Source organism: Cervus elaphus, chromosome 16 (genome assembly GCF_910594005.1).
Source record: "Cervus elaphus chromosome 16, mCerEla1.1, whole genome shotgun sequence".
In the NCBI taxonomy this organism is placed as follows: Eukaryota; Metazoa; Chordata; class Mammalia; order Artiodactyla; family Cervidae; genus Cervus; species Cervus elaphus.
In genome coordinates this window covers 28,142,802-28,160,857 of record NC_057830.1, presented here as the reverse complement: position 1 = coordinate 28,160,857, position 18,056 = coordinate 28,142,802, and the positions used below count along the sequence as shown (strand labels likewise).

Sequence of the window (18,056 nt, the reverse complement as noted above, 5' to 3'; positions counted from 1 at the left end):
TCATAATAAGACAGAACTTCACACCTGTCAGAATGGCTATTGTCAAAAAGACAACAAATAACAAGTACTGATGAGGATATGAGAAAAGGGAACCCTCAGCTAGTATGGAAAACAGTATGAAGAGTTCTTAAAATATAAACAATAGACTATGAGAGCATCCAGCCATTTCATTCTTGGATATTTATCTGAAGAAAATGAAAACACTAATTTGAAAAATACATGCACCTTTATGTTCATTGCAATATCATTTACAGTAGCCAAAATATGGTAGCAACCTAAGTGCCCATTAGTAGATATATGGATAAAGAATATGTGATATATATGTATAATATATATGATGTAATAATTTATACATTAATAATTAGTGTATGTAATAATTTATATATTATATATAATTTACTCAGCCATAAAAGTAATAACATTTTACCATTTGTGGCAACATAGGTGCACCTAAAGGGTATTACACTAAGTAAAATAAGTCAGACAGGAAGACAAATACTCTATGATTTCTTTTATATGTGGAATCTAAAAAATGAAACAAATGAACAAACATAACAAAACAGAAACATAGATCCAAAGAACAAACAAGTGGTTGCCAGAAGGGAGGTTGGTGGGAGGAGAAAAATAGATGAGGGAGATTAAGAGGCACAGACTTATAGTTGCAAAACAAATGTGTCACAGGCATGAAATGGACAGTGTGGGAAATATGGTCAATAATTATATAATATCTTTCTGTAGTGAGAGACTTTATGGTGATAACTTTAAAATTTATAGAAGTATCTAATCACTATGTTGTGTAACAAGAACTAACATAAAATTGTAAGTCAATTATTCTTTAAAAACAAACAAGCACATAGAAAAAGAGATCAGATTTGCAGTTACCAGAGATGAGGATATGGTATGTGAATGAAAAGTACTCAAAAGGTACATACTTCCACTTAAAAGATAAGAAACAGAGGGTGTGGAGAAAAGGGAACCCATTGTTGGTGGGAATGCAAACTAGTACAGCCACTGTGGAGAACAGTGTGGAGATTCCTTAAAAAACTGGAAATAGAACTGCCATTGACCCAGCAATCCCACTCCTGGGCATACACACCGAGGAAACCAGATCTGAAAGAGACACGTGTACCCCAGTGTTCATCGCAGCACTGTTTATAATAGCCAGGACATGGAAGCAACCTAGATGCCCATCAGCAGACGAATGGATAAGGAAGCTATGGTACATATACACCATGGAATATTACTCAGCCATTAAAAATAATACATCTGAATCAGTTCTAATGAGATGGATGAAACTGGAGCCCATTATACAGAATGAAGTAAGCCAGAAAGATAAAGACCAATACAGTATACTAACACATATATATGGAATTTAGAAAGATGGTAACGATAACCCTATATGCAAAACAGAAAAAGAGACACAGATGTATAGAACAGACTTTTGGACTCTATGGGAGAAGTCGAGGGTGGGATGATCTGAGAGAATAGCATTGAAACATGTATATTATCAAGTGTGAAACAGATCGCCAGTCCAGGTTGGATGCATGAGACAGGTGCTCAGGGCTGGTGCACTGGGATGACCCAGAGGGATGGGATGGGGAGGGAGGTGGGAGGGGGGTTCAGGATGGGGAACACATGTAAATCCATGGCTGATCATGTCAATGTATGGCAATGTATGGCAAAAACCACTACAATACTGCAAAGCAATTAGCCTCCAATTAATAAAAATAAATGAAAAAGAAAGAAAGAAAGAAATTTAATGGTTACATTATAAGTCTATGTTGGGTTTTCTAAGTATTCAGTATTATCATCTACTAATAAAAAAAGTTAATTTTGTCTCTTCCAATAAAAAAATAAATAAATAAAAGATAAGAAAATACCAGGGATTTTCTCATGTACAACATGAGAAATGTTGTATTATATACATGAAAGTTGTTAAGAGAGTAAATTCTAAGGGCTCTCATTAAACAAAAAAATGTATTTCTTTAATTTTGTATCTGTATGAGATGATGAATGGTCACTAAACTTATTGTGCTAATCATTTCACGTAAGTCAAATCATTATGATGTACACTGTAAATCTATAGAATGCTGTATATCAATTAAATCCCAATAAAAATGGAAGAAAAAAATTCATTTAAAGAGTTAATGAATCAGTCATGCTGCTAAGGCACTTCAGTCGTGTCTGACTCTATGCGACCCCAAATACAGCAGCCCACCAGGCTCCTCTGTAAGGCATAGATTATTATCGTGGAGTATTTACTTTGAAAAAGAGGGGAAGCCGCAAGTTGAGGCACAGATGCCTATTTACATACATATGAGGCAAGAGGCACAGGTCTTGGAAGGTTCTTGGCCTCAAATTACATTTGTGTCCTATAAGACAGGTCTAGGTAAGAGCAATTATTTCATCCACAATGTCATCCTGTTAATCGAACATTCCTCAGTCGACCTACAAAACATCCCAGAAACCATCTTTAGTTTCCTGCTTTGGGATACCCCAAAGGAGTGCAAAACTCAGAAGGCTCAAACTGCCTGAAGAAATAGGGTTACTCCCTACAAGGTTCAAGTTTTCCTCTAGTTGAACTTCTGTTGTTGAACCAGAATAATTCTTCTTCCACTGGCCAGTTCTATGAATCAATGCAACTTCTTCAAAAACTTCATTTTTCTCCCAGCCAGAACTTTTTTATTTCACAACAAAACCATTAACGTTGGGTTTTTTATTAATTAATTTAACCAGAGGATAACTGACTTACAATATTGTGTTGGTTTCTGTCATACATGAATCATCCATAGATATACATCGTTAGCCTTGTCTTGAACCAAATGTTCTGGATGACTGAAGTCAGCCATAGATAAAATAAATGGAAATCTCCGGCTCCAAGAAAATGTTCTAAAAAGCCCCCTCTCCCATCCCCATCTTTATCTACCTTCTTCCAACCTGGAGGCACCATGTAGAGGGGACCAGGAAAAGTCTGGCATCAGGCCAAAGTGGGTTTCAACCCTTGCTTCACCATTACAAGCCCGGTGCTCTTAGGCCACCGGATCCATCTGAGCTTCATTTGATCTGATCCAGCTCTGAGCTTCGGTTTCCTCAGCAGTAAAAGGGGAGCCAATGTCCTGTCTCACAAGATGTTTAGGAGGATTAAATGAGATAACTATGAAGCCTCAAGTTCCACATGGATTCTTAGGTAGAGGCTCCAGTCCCACCTCAGTTGTTGCCCCCAAAATTCCTTGGGGGTAGACAGCATCCTGTGTTGACCTCAACTCTTTGAAGTGGAAGACTTGCTTGTCTGCTGGTTGATTTCATTTGATTACCCATAACTTTAGATTCAATGATCTTTCTACACCCTGGCATATTCAAAATTGGTTTCAATGGTTTTAATGATTTACATGTTTTCCTTGTTTTCTCTTTTGCTTCACCAGGCACAGAATTTCTTCTTCTGTTTTTGGCTTCTGTTTGCCAGTAGAGATTTGAATTTGTTACATCAGAAATCAAAGAGAAAATTTTTTTAATTCAACTTTTGACATCTAGAATTGTATCACAGTATGTAGCAAGACAATAATCTTGCAAGCCATGCTATTGTCTCAAGAAAACATTTTCTAAATGCTAATGAATTCCATTTAAAACATCAATATCCTGGATGACTGCAAGTACAGAGTTCTCCTAAGGGATGGAGAGGATGTCTTACCCACTAAATCCCTCTGAGATGGACAGGATGTGACAGTGGGAAAGCATTCAAAAAGCCCTGGAGATGGTGGGAAGTAGAAAAGAGAAAGAGTGAGACATAGCCAGATGTGTGTTCCCTGATATGTTTGTCCTCTGGGCTCAGGCTGGAGGGCTGGGGGCCTGGGGTGAATGATAGGGAAGTGTGATAAATAAGTAAGGATGGCCAAGGAGGGTTTATTGTCTCCACTCTTTTGGAGTGCAGCCGCAGAACATTATCTCAGCTTAGCAAGGTAGATGCTGAGATTTGATTTTCCAGCACCTCTCACTTCATATTGGTGCTGATGCAGAGTAGAGAGGCAGAGAGCCTCTGTTAACCAAAGCTGCAGATGGACAGCTGGCCTCTGGCGGGATGAAGGAGATAGCAGAGATTCAGGGATCTGCAGCCATCAGTAGCTAAGCCAAAGGACAGAAAGAGTCACCCTCTCACTCCCACGAACATAAACCAGCAAGGAGAGCAATCATCAGGGAGACGAGGGGACACCAGCCACACACACTTAAGGACCAGTAGGAGATCATAGGTACTCTTTCCCCAGTGTCATCTTAGACAGGCAGGAAGAAGGGACACTCCAGTGAGACTGAACATTTTTCTCTAAATAATGGGCAGCATATTTCCTAAATGCACAGTTTAGATTATCAGATCAAACTAAATTAAAATTCACTAGACATTCCACTAATTTGTTTTCATGCCATGCAGAAAGCAGTGGTCTGAAGAAAAACAAGATCAGCAATTGGCAACAAAGATCTTATATTCTTTCTGGTTGTCTACTTTGCAATGTGAGTTCAAACGGTGATTCTACACCTTGTCGACATTCTATAGTAAAAGCAGCAAGTAATCAGCTGAGACATTCAGTATCTCTTGCCACAGCCTCAGTACTGAGGCCCAGGAGATAGCCGAATGCTTTGGGAGGATTCAGTGCACTGCCCTATGAATCCCTCCAGCATCAGAGAGAGAAAGAAAGAGATAATTCCCACAGGAGGCGGATAAGGGAACGACAGAAGATAACATGGTTGGATGGCATCACCGACTCAATGGACATGAGTTTGAGCAAGCTCTGGGAGTTGGTGATGGACAGGGAGGCCTGGCGTGCTGCAGTCCATGGGGTCGCAAAGAGTCAGACACAACTGAGCCAGTGAACTGAACTGAATTCCCACAGTAGGAAAGCATATGAGGTAGAGGAGAGAGTTGATATACGAAGGAAAAGTAAATATCTGGCTAAAATTCTTTGGTGATGATGGAAACAGAACTATCCTGGCACTGTTTGTTTTCAGTATTAGCGTGCACCTCCTCTACCTTTGTTTCATATTTTGTTTTGTTTTTTCTAAAAACAGCCCAGGGATGGCCAGAACTCCTCATGCCACATACTTCAGACTATTTCCACATTTGATGGAGTCCATAGTGTACAGGAACCGTCTTGTACTTGCTCACGAGAGCCAGTTGTGAGCTTCCTCCCGAATTCATGTGCAGTGACAACACACTGGTAGCTTCACATCAATCATGGTAATCAGTAAATGCTACAAGTCAAGGTGTTTTGTTGTTTTGTTTTTTTCCTGGAAAGTTAAACATTTACTGGCACAGAAGGCCAGAAACATAGACAGCCCCTACAGAGAAGCACGTTGTGTTTTGGCCTAACCTTCACAAAGCTCTGGGAATCACTTCACTTTCTGAGGGGAGAGGTGAGGCAGCCAAGGATGAGATATGCCAACTTTGGAGTCATCTAGAGCTGTGCATCCAGCCCTCCAGCTTCTCCTAGCCCTTGCTAAATATACCTTTCATGGGCTGGATTACCCTCAGCAGCATACCTCTAGCATCACTACCCTACCGAAAGCTCCGACCGCAAGGAGAAGCTGACTAATCCCTGCTGGGGCCACCTGCATGTCTGTCCTCCCTTGCTTCGAGAAAGGAGAAGTTATCAATTACCAAGATTTCATGGGTGAGGCAGCCACAGGTCTCATCTCCAATCGTGACATAATTCAGTGATTCTTTAACAAACTCATCAGCAGTCTTGGTTATCATGTTGGTTTTTAGATACTTTGTCATCGGAGTTGAAATAGCATACGGCGTCAACACCTGCAACGGGAAATGGAAACCATGACACAGGAAAATCTGCTCAGCCCTGAGAAATTAACACCCACGTTATCATCCCTTCATGTTCAAATTCTGTTCTTCCCTTAAAAAGTCTCAGGACAATATGTGATAATAGAATAGTGAAAGGTGTAGAACCAGCACAGAGCTGGGATCAGAGAGGTTGGTTTCTGGCTTAATTTAGCAACCAACTCCGGATGATGCCTTGGTCACACTACATCAGGTGGTTCAAATACACACAGTGTGAGTGAGAACATGAGCTCTTAGAACCCAGGTCCCCCACTTGGAAAGTGAAAATGCAGGACATCCAGTTATACTTGAAGTTCAGACAAACAATGGAAAATTTTTTTAGTTTAATTATATATCAAGTGTTAATGGGATATACTTACTCTCAAAATATCATCTGTTATCTGAAATTCAAATTTAACTGGATGGCCTATGTTTTATCTGGCAGAGATATCACAGAAGTTTATTTCTAACACATGTGACCAAAGTTGGAGCACTTTCAAGTACTTTAGATTCCCACTTTCACACTTCAGTTAGGAGCCAGGAATGGCACATACCTCATAATCTTTCCTATTCTGGTAAGAAAAAACAACAGCAGCACACTGGCCTCTGAAAACCCCACCATCTTTCCACCGGTGGTCTCACCATATGTGGCCTGGCATGAGGTTTAATGATGGGGTTTCTTACTTTAGTCCCTGACATAGAGACCTTGGCATCTTTAAGGGGGGAAAAAAACCCATGTTTGTTTTCTTTTTCTTCACATTACTTTTGAAATTTCTGTCACATCACTTTTTTTTCTAATCACACTTGAAATTACATTGTTTCACAGTTGAATCCAATGTGTATCAGTCAATTCAATTCAATTTGTTCTCACGGAAATTGACAGTTATTAGTTTGTATAATACTTTTCTTCCAAAGATCTCTAAGTGTACCCTTAGAGAAATATAAGAAGCATGCATTTTCAAACCCAGTTTTCAGATAGGGAAATAATAAAAGTGTTTCCATTCCCACAGTGAGTTTTGGTTGACAAAACACCTTTCTGTACCAAACAAGGGCTCAATAAATATTGGTAAAAATTTGCATAATTACTTATTCACTAGATCTTCACAGTAACCCAGAGAAGTAAGCAGCTATTTTAAACTCCTTTTTACAGATGGGGAGACAAGCTCAGAGAGTTTAAACAGGCTGTTCAAAATCACTCCGAGGATAAATGGCAGCACTGGGATTTGAAAATCAAACCCAAGTGTACAGTGCACACTCCCTCAGGAATTTTACAAATATTCATCGGGTACCAATTACATGCGTGTTTGGAGAGACCAGTTAGTTTTCAAAACATCATAGAGTCTTTTCCAGGACTGGTAGCAGCTCCAAGGCTTCTGCCTGAGAGAAGGAGCTCCCTTCTTCTACCCCACTTCTCCCATATCTTCTGCTCCACAGAACCCACTGACTTAGCAGCTACAGTATCTCTGGCCCACAGCTATCAAGCTCAAGATGATGCTGAGACTGTCACATGGCCAGGAAGCAAGTGGCTCTGGTAATCATTAGCACTGTTCACCAAATATTTCTAGTTCTTCTTTCTTCCAAACACATGATAGAATTGCACTTCATAGGTTCCTATAGTTGGGGGCGAATGAGAAATAAATCTTTGTGCTTTTAAATTAATGACATTTTAGGAATTATTTTTTACTGCAGCAAAATTAGCTTATGCAGAGTAATGCTGTTGCAAAAGGAATCTGTCCTTGGCTAGGAGCTGCAGAATGGATAGAAGGGAAAAATATTTGATAAGTAAGACTTCAGTTCAACAAGGCTGAGAATGGGATTGTACTCACTATAACTGGGAAGATGCTTTTATTTACACAGTTCCTCCTATTAACTCACACCTGCCTATTGAATAAGCTTTATCCTATAGCTGGTTAATTCATAAGAATGGCCACCTGAGTGTTTTAGTTGAAAATCGGTATGTACAGCACTAATTTTAAAAATATAACTATGAGTGTGCCTTTTTCATATATAATGGTGGTGGTTTAGTTGCTAAGTGGTGTCCAACTCTTGTGACCCCATGGACTATATATAGCCTGCCAGGCTCCTCTGTCCATGGGATTCTCCAGGCAAGAATACTAGAGTGGGTTGCCATTTCCTTCTCCAGGGGATCTTCCTGACCCAGGAATTGAACTCAGGTCTCCTGCACTGGAGGCAGATTCTTTACCAACTGAGCTACATGGGAAGCCCTATTCATATATAATAGTATGTCATCAAACTTCTCTGCAAACAATTAACAAAAAACCTCTCTAAACTGTTTATTCAAGGTTCCAGAACCACTTAAGAGTTAACTGTGTTGCCAGAGAAAGCACATGGCATATTGTTCAGGCTAAGGACAGCAGTGATGATCCAACTCTGTTTACAGTTCAAACAAGGTCAACTCCATGTCTGTGCTGTCAGTGTGGGAGAAAGAGAAAGCAGAGAGCCTCTCCCCCAGCTGCTCAAGAACCAGAGTGTGGGAATCTCTGGGGCCCATCACAGGTGAACGGCAAGCAAACACAGCACTCTCTCCCCCTTCCAACATAGACCAATATCCGGTTTTCTTTTGTTTGTTCCCCACACATAGTTCCTCCCACATGAGCCTATCTTCTGGATCTAGGTCAGAGAGTAAAGGCTGGTTAGACAAGATCCTAATTTCTGTCCTGATGGCAGCATCAGGCGGCAAGCGTTTCTGAGCACTCACTCACCCCACTCCCATTTCCTTCTCCGGCACTCAGGGCACGGATGAGGGCAGCAACAGGCAGAACCATGGTGGCCCCGCTGCCACCTCAAGGGTCACAGGAACCCACGTGGTGTCATACAGACCCTCTCTCCCAGTCACACATGCTCAGCCCGTCCTGCCGGAAGGAATGGCCCTGGCTCCATGGGGTCCAGAGTTCCCATTCCCAAGGACTCAGAACTGTTGACCTCACCTGGATGATGATTCCCTTCTCCTTATATTCTGCTTGCAGTGCCTTGGAAAATGTGCACATAAAAGCCTGGAACAGAAGGAGAAACACCTAAGGACTTGATTCTCTCTCAGAGGCAAGGTGCTCAGATTTCAAAGGACACCAAGGGAGCTCGCCTTGATGGGAGTTATTCAGAACTCCATTTCCTGGTCTGGGAAGAGCTTCCTCAAAGAGCAGGAATATACACTTTGTAATAAATACCTACTTAGGGCCACCTCCTGTCCATGTTATACCCAGAGAGGTCTCTGGGATGGAAAGAAACTATCAATACAATGTTACTTGCTGGCATGAAGAGTGCACCAGCTCCCAGGCAAGGAAGTGAAAGGGGGCTGGAATTTGAAGGGGGCTGAACTGCCTGGCTGGGCTACTGCAAGTCTTCATCAGCCCAGGGGCACATCTTTTTCAGATTTGCACCCAGATACTGGTGGACTAGCTCCCTGTACCTAGAAGAGTGCCTCTAGGCAAATCTGCCTATCAGCTTGCCAGATGATCTGAAGGAAAAGTACTAAATGGGAAAACCAAGGGGAAGAAGGAGAAGGAAACTTGGACTCCATCTGTCACTCACCTTGGAAGCTGAATAGGTGGAATACAGAGGCCAGGGAAAGAGGGCCACCCCAGAAGATATGTTCAAGATGAGACCTTTCTGCCTAACAGGCAATGAAACAAAGTTTCAGTTACTTTGATACTTGATTACACCTTGAGAAGGGAGAATATAAAGGGACTCATGTGAACATTAAGAAACTTCCATCCTCTCTAGGTTTCTGTGTGTGTGCTAAGCATTTGGCTTCCAAGAACTGTGAGTCCAACTTCACCTCCATCATGAACAATACTACCATACGGTGATGTCAGCTGGTAGCCAGTTGACTTCAAGGGCTGGTGACAGGAAACAGGGGCTCAGATACAGCAAAGATCCCCCACGAAAATGCAGAGAACCAACTCAGCTCAGACAAGACTCAGGGGGAAGGGAGCCTTCTCTCTCAAGCGTGACTACATGAGCTCAAAGTCCCTTCTGACTCGTAAAAATGACCCACAACAGGACAGATGTCATATGTAGAATCCTGTCCTGGGTGGAATTTGACAGTCCATCATCAGCTTACACAGGCACTCCTACACAAGTCTCTGAGGTTCTTACCCTTTGGAAATTCAGTATCCTTAACCCTTTCCTAGTAGATGGATTCTATCCAGAAAAACCAAGAAACTTCAAATTTGAATACCAGGGCCAAGCCCCTTCTTTCTCTAGGGAAGATAAAACTATCAACCATTTGCTTTAATGAATACCACCTGAGAAAAACCAGTTCCCAAATGGGCATTGTACTAGGGTAATTTAAAATGTGGAATATAAATAAATAAATAAAAATAAATAAAATAAAATAAAATGTGGAATAAATAGACACTGATGGGATAGTGATTTTTACCCCTAAATTGGAATATTCATTCTGACAAGAGTTGAAATGCATAATAACAAAGAAATGATCTCAGGCCAACTTCTGAAGTTTCTTTTAAGCTCATTGTGAGTTAGTTTTTTTTTTTTAATACAAGGTCTGCTGGAATTGCTGTTTTCTTCCTCCCTCCAGTATATGCTACATTTGACCTTCAAATATGCTTATCTGTTGGCAAAGCTGGCCTGGTCCAGAATGTTAGGCTTTCAACCCATAATCTCCATGTCCTTTCACCACAGTTTCATCATTTGTTAAAGCAACAGCAGATGAACCCTGTCCCCCTGACCCCTAAGTCAGCTGACTGCCAGGCCAGGCAGCACAGGCTGCTCCAAGTTTTTTCAAGGAAAGAACTTACCTTGATTGCATGTGTTTCAGAATCAGCTGTGTCATCTATAAGAGAAGGCCAAAGTTAAGCCCTGACCTTTAAAGAAACAAAGTAGCAATGGGCAGTGGGAATTTGGGAAATAGGCGCTGGAAGAAACTGGAGAAAGAACTTCAGCTTCTCAAATGGCCTTGAAAATCTGCTGACACTCACTGGAGGTAATTTTGGCAACATTAGAGTCTGCTAGAACCTACAGCAGGCATCGTAAACAAATGGCAAACAGGTCACAGGCCTCTAGTTTCTTCTTCATAAAACTGAAGTCTTTGTGGAAAATGGAGTGAAAAGCTATAGAATTGACTTATGGCTATGGGACCAACACTGAGGCTCCCAGATACCCTTCATTCTGGCAGAGAGGTAAAAGTAGGTTGGCCATTATAAAACTCACACAGGAGTTAGAATTAGGGGACCATCAGGAAACCTAACACGTGTCCATCTCACATACAAGGTACGAGATAAAGAAGAACAGCTCTTCAATTCAACAGCAGTGTTGTTAGCCTGCATGTGGTCTATGAAATAGCTCCCTAGATACATGTCTGCTGGTCTGCTGGAGTTACAACAGGATTGAAAAATCCCTTCCCCACTCCAATTTACTGCCCCTGGAAGAGGTCTTCCCTGCCAGTTCTGGAGCAACACCCTTGCCTTGATTCTCCTAACTTCATTAAGGTGGAGCACTATTGGACAACATTTCTCAAAGTCTCCCAAAAACCTGATTGGGTGAATGATCCCAATTAGAGAGACAACACTGGACTTTGTGGGTCCCTGTCTCAAAGGTTCCAGTATTTAGTCTCTTATCCTACCTTCCGTTTGCCCTCAAATTCATTCTCCAGTTTTGCCCTTGATAGAGAACTCTAGTGTTTCCAGATGGTTCCTTTGGAATAATTAAATGATACTAGTCAACATTCAGAAAACTAAGATCATGGATCTGGTCTCATCACTCCATGGAAAATAGATGGGGAAACAATGGAAACAGTGACAGACTTTATCTTTTTGGGCTCCAAAATCCCTGCAGATGGTGACTGCAGCCATGAAATTAAAAGATGCTTGCTCCTTGAAAGGAAAGTTACAACCAACCTAGATAGCATATTAAAAAGCAGAAATATTACTTGCCAACAAAGGTCTGTCTAGTCAAAGCTATGGTTTTTCCAGTAGTCATGCATGGATGTGAGAGCTGGACCATAAAGAAAGCTGAGCACTGAAGAATTGATGCTTTTGAACTGTGGTGTTGAAGAAGACTTTTGAGAGTCCCTTGGACGGCTAGGAGATCCAACCAGTCCATCCTTAAGGAAATCAGTCCTGAATATTCATTGGAAGGACTGATGCTGAAGCTGAAACTCCAATACTTGGGCCACCTGATGAGAAGAACTGACTCATTGGAAAAGATCCTGATGCTGGGAAAGACTGAAGGTGGGAGGAGAAGGGGACAACAGAGGATGAGATGGTTGGATGGCATCACCAACTTGATGGACATGAGTTTGAGCAAGCTCCAGGAGTTGGTGATGGACAGGGAGGCCTGGCATGCTGCAGTCCATGGGGTCACGAAGAGTTGGACACAACTGAGCAACTGAACTGAACTGAACTGAGTCATGTTTCCAACTAGCATGGCCATCTTGGGCATGACATACTTAGAAGTTAACCTTCAATTTGTTTTCTTTGTCACTTAAGAAAGTTAGCATCTACCAATGTATAAAATATATTTTTTTAGAAAATCAAAGCATTTTTCTGCTAAAAGAGTCAGAAAGTTGTCAAATACATTTGGGAAACCCTGTGATCAAATGGACCAAGACTAAAAGATCAGTGTATACATTAATGGAAAGGTTTTAGTGGTAAGGCTGCAGACAACAGCAGGACATATAAAACTTTCAGTTATATGGGCTGGGGATTTTAAAAAGCCATTGATTGCTCAGCATAAAAAGAATGTATATTTACCAAAACAAACAAAGAAACAAACCAATGGTGAAAATAATTTTTGTCAGCTCAACCTTATCTACCTGATAAGGTTTGGTCTGCTCAGCATCTATCCCCCTTTCCTCTGGAAAGCAGTCTTCTGCTGCCAGTGCATGTAGTGAAGATGAGACTGTGCTTCCCATTGCTTTCCAACAAGGGTTCCGGTTTCATGAAATCAGTCATGCCTGATTCATTGCTGACTTTCCACTGAACCATCCAGAGCAGTTATGAGAGCTTCCATGCACAGTTGGGAATTTTGTGTACCAAACAAGATGCCCAGCTGTGGGAGTGAGTGTGGGCTAAAAGACCAGGGTTCACTCAAGCCAGTTAGATGGCTTTCATCATTCAGAGGTAAAGGAAACATTGTTTTCACACAAAAGCATCATCTACTCATCAAGCATAGGGCTATGTCCGCTCTCAGGCAGCATCTTTCTCCAAACTGTCTGCCCAGACAATTTGTCTACCTTTTTTTTTATTCACAGAAAGGTACAGCATAAGATAGCTTTGTGGTAGTCATGGCTATATATGCTTATGCAGTAAATTCTAATAAAAGGACCTGAGTGCTGAATGGCACTTGACATATAATTTAGTTCAATCCTCAATACATTAATAGCAGATGAAGAATATGAGGTTCAAGGGAGCTAATAGCATTCCCAGTGCTGTCTACTTAACTAGTAACTGATCTGGAATCAGAATACATATGCACTTGAACTTCAATTCAACAAATATTTTTTTTAACAACAAGAGTCTATAAAATTCAAACCACAGTCTCTGTCCTTTTTCCAAACAGAGTGAGCTTTCCTCTATTTACAAAGACTAAATTCAGAGGAAGGTACTAATTTTTATAAGTTGCTTTGGAATCCTGAATTCATCATCATCAGGCCTCATATGTTCTGACATATGACAAAACTGAATGCAGAAATAAGATTCAGATGCTAGGGAGAGTGAATCCACTGTATTTTCTTGATAAAAAAAAAAAGACAATTAAAAGGCTACTACATAGTCTTTCAATCAAGTACAGTTCAGTTTTAAAGAATTCGACATTTACGGGGAAGGGGCCAGTTCTCCTGAGTTGCCAAATTCCAACAGCTACTACATTTTAATGCATTGAGCATATACATTGATTACATACCTTCACAACTGAGGTGATGTTACAGTGGATGAGGCTCTGTAATAAATAATCACAATCATGATTTAGCTGGATCATTTGAGAAATTCTCTTGAGAAATATTCAGTGCTAAAGAACCACAAAGTGGGCAAAAAAGTGTGCCTCAGTTAAGAGTTTCCTTGAAAATTTAGGGAGGAATATGGACACTGTTTCTCAAAGGGAGATGGTTAATTTCCAGCTGAAGGAAAGGAGGTTAGTATATGTGGGTCTAGAAGACACTAACATAAAGATTATAAAGATGAATGCTTGTATAATACAAGTTAGAGGTTCTGGGCTACAGAAGCCATATAAAGAAACTACTAGAATTACCCAAGACAAACAAAGAGGGAAAGAGGGACAGACACATAGACAAGTACAAATGCAGACATAAATAAAGAGAAGCAGGAATGGAATGAGCTTAATGAAAAGACACAGACTTATGCCAGAAACAGGGAACATGGAGTTAGATATGTGGCCAGAAGAGGTTTGGTGAGAGGTTCAGCAGTGTCCAAGCAATCCGGCATTATTCATCCACGTGGTATACTTGGGGCTTACATAGAACCTTAGGACTACTTGCAGGATTGGGGAGTAGAAGCATCATAGCCTGTTAAAAATTAGTACAACCCTTTGATTTCAAAGGTCAAAGCCTAGAGAAGAGTCAAAATACAGTGCCTTCAAAGACTGTTAATGCATACTAAATTTACTTAAGACCAACAATGACAGTCATGGGTCTGAGTTAAGCTTGTTGAATTTACAACACCCTCAGCCACAAAGTCTGTATTATGGACTTCCCTCACACTGAAAGTTGAACAAACCTTATGACCTTGAAAGGCAAAGAAAGCCAAAGACCTGGCTTTCTCCCACTGAATCCAGAGCTATGAATTTGTTAGCAGCATTACCTCCCTTATAAAGCACAGTGTGGAGCCCCCAAAAGACTGGGACAAGTGAATTTTGATGTGTGGAGAAGAAGGAAGGTATTCTTTTCCTAGAGATAGTCCGGAACAGTGACACCCTTCACTGTGTATCAAGTACTCAGGTGAGTACTTGAAGGCGACACCTCCCGTCATCCACCTGGATTGCAGAATTTTGGCCACACTCCCATCACCCCTTCCCAGCCCTGGTATTACCCAGCTGCGGGCTCAGGACTGGGGGAGAGGAAAACATCCACAGAACAGTACAAGCCTACCTGGATGTCATCTGGCGTGTTAAGGAAATGGCTTGGGAGAAGGTTTGGAAGCATTCCAACATTGTTGACTGACCAAGAAAGGCAAAACAAAAAGATATCAGAAGACTCCATGGCAAATGTCTATTGAAAGCCTTAAAAATTGTCATATTCAACCCAGAAATTCTTCTCTTGGGAAGTTTTCCAAGAAAGCATGTACCAAAAAAATGTATATAAAAGGCTGTTCACTGCAACATAATTCAATAACAGTGAGGAAATTGGAAGAGAAAAAACTGTGGTCCAATAATACAATGCAGATATAATGAATCATGATACAGCCATGTGGTGGGATGCAATGCGGTCATTCAAAACAATGACTGCTCAGAGTTTTAAAAACCTGGGAGAACATTTTTGATGTATAATTTTTTTAAATGTTGCAAAACAGTATGTAAATTTAATCCTCATTTTCAAAATATGCATGTATGTATCTGGAAAGATATGTACCAAGATGCTATCTCAGGCTGTTAAAGATTTTAAGGAACTCATAATTCTTTTATGTGTTCATCTGCTCTTTCTAGTTTTCCTAGAGTACATTTTACATTATTATTAGTAAACATGTAATTATTTTGAAAATCAAAATCCTCCTTCTCTCTACAACACACTGTACTGTGTATGTGATCACAAAACAGATCATCTATAAATTATCACAGAAAAAAAATTGTATCTTATTTCCCAAATTAGAAACTCTATCCTCAAATAACCATACTTACTCACTACTACATGAATCAATCACAGCAATGTTTGTTTATTAAACTAATTCCATTAGACCTATTTGGGAAATAAAGTTTCCCTATTCCTGTCAAATGTCATCATTCAGTGAAAGAAAAATATTTTAATACCAGGAAATATGGTTGGGAAGATTGATATTATGTAGGTTTGCTACATTCCAAAACCATATGCAGATTTGTTAATCCAGTAATGCCTTTTGTAGAACTGAACTTTAATATTTGGTTTAATGCTACAGCTTACAGTCATGGGTTAAATTTAAGCTACTACTGAATAATCAAATCTCACTAAGATCATTATTTCACTGACTTATTTCGACAAGCTTTGCATTATTGCAATTTACGTACCTAAAATTCCAATTTCTAAGCCTTTAAGTTTTTCTTTAATATACTCATAGATGTCATCTTTGGTAAAATCTGCTTGTATTATCTTCACGGTACTTCCTATCGTCCACTCTGCATTAGAGACAACAGTTATTTTTCAATGAACAGGTGTCCAAATCCCCCTCTTGTCTCTGTTCCCCTATTACTCCCTGAGTATTATCTGAACAGAACAGACACTTTAAGAGCACAAGCCCATCATCTTAATTAGAAACAAGAAATGGCTTCAGATAAATGTTGGGATGTGTTAAAAGATTTGTGAATGATGGTTTCTGTGTGATTCTAAGATTCACTGCAGTGACAAGCAAAGGCATTATAACAGATTTAATACAATAGTTCTCAAAGCAAGGTCCACAGACCATCGCATCAACATCACTGGTAACTTGTTAGAAATAAAATCTCAGGCTCCACCCAGACCTACTGAACCAGGAAACCCTGGGAGTGGGCCTGGTGATCTGTTTTCACACACACTGGGGGTAACTGTGGTTCATGCTCAAGTTTCAGACCTACAGACTAAGGGCTGTCAGAGCAAAGTGTGATCCTTGTGCTCAGTGAGTATCAGGTCCTCTCCACATACACTCAGAAACCCTTTGCATTTGTCCAACACTTTGGCATATATAAAAACATTTACATGCAGAGTACATTTTTTTTAATAGTCTCAAGAATGAAGTAGGTATTGTCTCCACTTTCTGGAGGAGAAAATTAAGGCTCTAAGAAGCTTACTAGCTTGACCAAGGGCACCCACCCGCTGCTCCCTCCAAGTTCAATCCTCTTTCCACTAGTCTATATGGAAAGAGTCTATGTGAACTATGTCACTAGTCCATGTGAACTTTCCTTCTGTGGGAGCTTTTTCTTAGATATAAAAACTGCAGGCAGATTTCACTAGCTGCTGCCCACTCAGCTTTGGAGTTAGATCCAATATTTCTGGGGCAAGTGATCTTTAGGCATAGTCTGGGGACACTTCAACGACACTACTTGCTTTTCAAAAAGACAATGAAAAGTGCACAGTAAGGAAAATACTGAAGAACGTCATAGTCCTGCTCAAAGTTATTTCAGATCCAGTCAGAAAACAAAAGCAGAATTCACTGGTTCAAGGGCATTGAGCCTCCTCACTGTGATTGTTCAGCCACATACTCCCCCACGGTCTTCTCTTCTCCCGAATTTCTTCCAGGGAAATAAGACTGTCCCCAGACAGCCTGCTATGGTCTTCATGAGTCTTCATAGTTGAAAACTCATTCCTTTGCGTTGAGTTTATTAATCACTAAGTTAGTAATTAATTATTAAAATTCAAATGCTCAGAAGGGGATATGACGATCATTACTGTTAACTAAAAACACTTCAGAGTGGATCATCAAAATGAAATATTATAATATAAACCCTATCTCTTAGGGTTGTATAGTGTACAACCTTCACACCATACATGGCAGCCCTGAATCAAATCTTTTTTTTTTTTTTCTTTAAATCTAACAACAAGCAGTGAGCATTGTCTCTCAACCCTCTGCAAGGAGCAAAGCACAGACATAGGGAAGGGAAGTCCCTGCTTTTGAAGGAAGTAACTGAAGCAATCGGAGAGCTGAGGCCTCTGGGGAGGGGCTCTGATTCTAGAGACAGAGACACTAGACCCAAGAAAGGAATGGATCTATTTGTAGGGTAAATGTGTTTCTGCTTCATGAAGCCCAAAGAATCACTGATGAACTGAAGTGAGCTAAAGCCACTTATGTCCTGCCCTTAACTTTGTAAACTGGGCTCCCCGAAGGAGGCTGGTACCCCAGGCACCAGAGAGCAAATGTAGGGAGGCTGACAGATGCCTCTATAGGAAGGATGTGAGCAAACCTGGCAAGTGGGCTCCACAAACATCTCCCTTATTTCTTGGAGTTACTCACCAATCTCCGCAGCAATGGCCTGTAGTTTTTCCAGTGTCCGGCTGATAAGCACAACATTGAATCCCTGTCTTGCTAACTGAAGGTAGGGATGGGAAAACCAAAAAGGAGATGATAAGCAGAAAGGAAGGCTT

The 18,056-nt window shown here is 40.7% G+C and overlaps 1 protein-coding gene across 1 annotated transcript in view; it reads right to left on the bottom strand.

Moving 5' to 3' along the window:
- The window catches only part of HSD17B3 (hydroxysteroid 17-beta dehydrogenase 3), a 63,629-nt gene that overhangs the window by 11,061 nt on the left and 34,512 nt on the right, over positions 1-18,056 (bottom strand). The window contains exons 3-10 of the mRNA XM_043927671.1: positions 17,926-18,001; positions 16,010-16,117; positions 14,901-14,968; positions 13,700-13,735; positions 10,597-10,631; positions 9,368-9,449; positions 8,767-8,832; positions 5,645-5,794 (exon numbers count right to left, since the gene is read on the bottom strand). Of these exons, the coding sequence (XP_043783606.1) occupies positions 5,645-5,794; positions 8,767-8,832; positions 9,368-9,449; positions 10,597-10,631; positions 13,700-13,735; positions 14,901-14,968; positions 16,010-16,117; positions 17,926-18,001 (621 nt within the window). The remainder of the gene's footprint in view (positions 1-5,644; positions 5,795-8,766; positions 8,833-9,367; positions 9,450-10,596; positions 10,632-13,699; positions 13,736-14,900; positions 14,969-16,009; positions 16,118-17,925; positions 18,002-18,056) is intronic.